Raw genomic sequence first — 226 nt, 5'->3', positions numbered from 1 at the left:
ATACAGAGAGGAATGAGAGGAAGTGTTTCAAAGCGCTTTTCAAGTTCTTCTTGTCCTTCTTTATGTATGTTTTCGCCCTTTTGCTTACCAGTCATTAGATGTGCGAGCATAATGGCATGCATAGGCCATAAGAGTGAAGAAGAATTTGCTATCGAAGAAATCGCATATCGCCACACCTCCAGAATCCCCATAGATCGACTGCCCTAAATCCCCAGGGAAGAAAGCC

General features: G+C 43.8%; 1 protein-coding gene across 1 annotated transcript in view; it reads right to left on the bottom strand.

Annotated features, from left to right (window-relative positions):
• Positions 1 to 89: 89 nt before the first annotated feature.
• CSUI_010294 (dead deah box helicase domain-containing protein) overlaps positions 90 to 226 on the bottom strand; it is a gene marked incomplete at both ends in the record, with an annotated part of 1,157 nt that continues 1,020 nt past the window's right edge. The window contains one exon of the mRNA XM_068070399.1: positions 90 to 203. Coding sequence (XP_067917625.1) covers positions 90 to 203 — 114 coding nt within the window. The remainder of the gene's footprint in view (positions 204 to 226) is intronic.

This window comes from Cystoisospora suis, assembly GCF_002600585.1.
Source record: "Cystoisospora suis strain Wien I chromosome Unknown contig_7076, whole genome shotgun sequence".
Taxonomy (NCBI): domain Eukaryota; phylum Apicomplexa; class Conoidasida; order Eucoccidiorida; family Sarcocystidae; genus Cystoisospora; species Cystoisospora suis.
The sequence above is the reverse complement of the archived record's forward strand: the minus strand, read 5'-3'. Positions and strand labels throughout refer to the sequence as shown.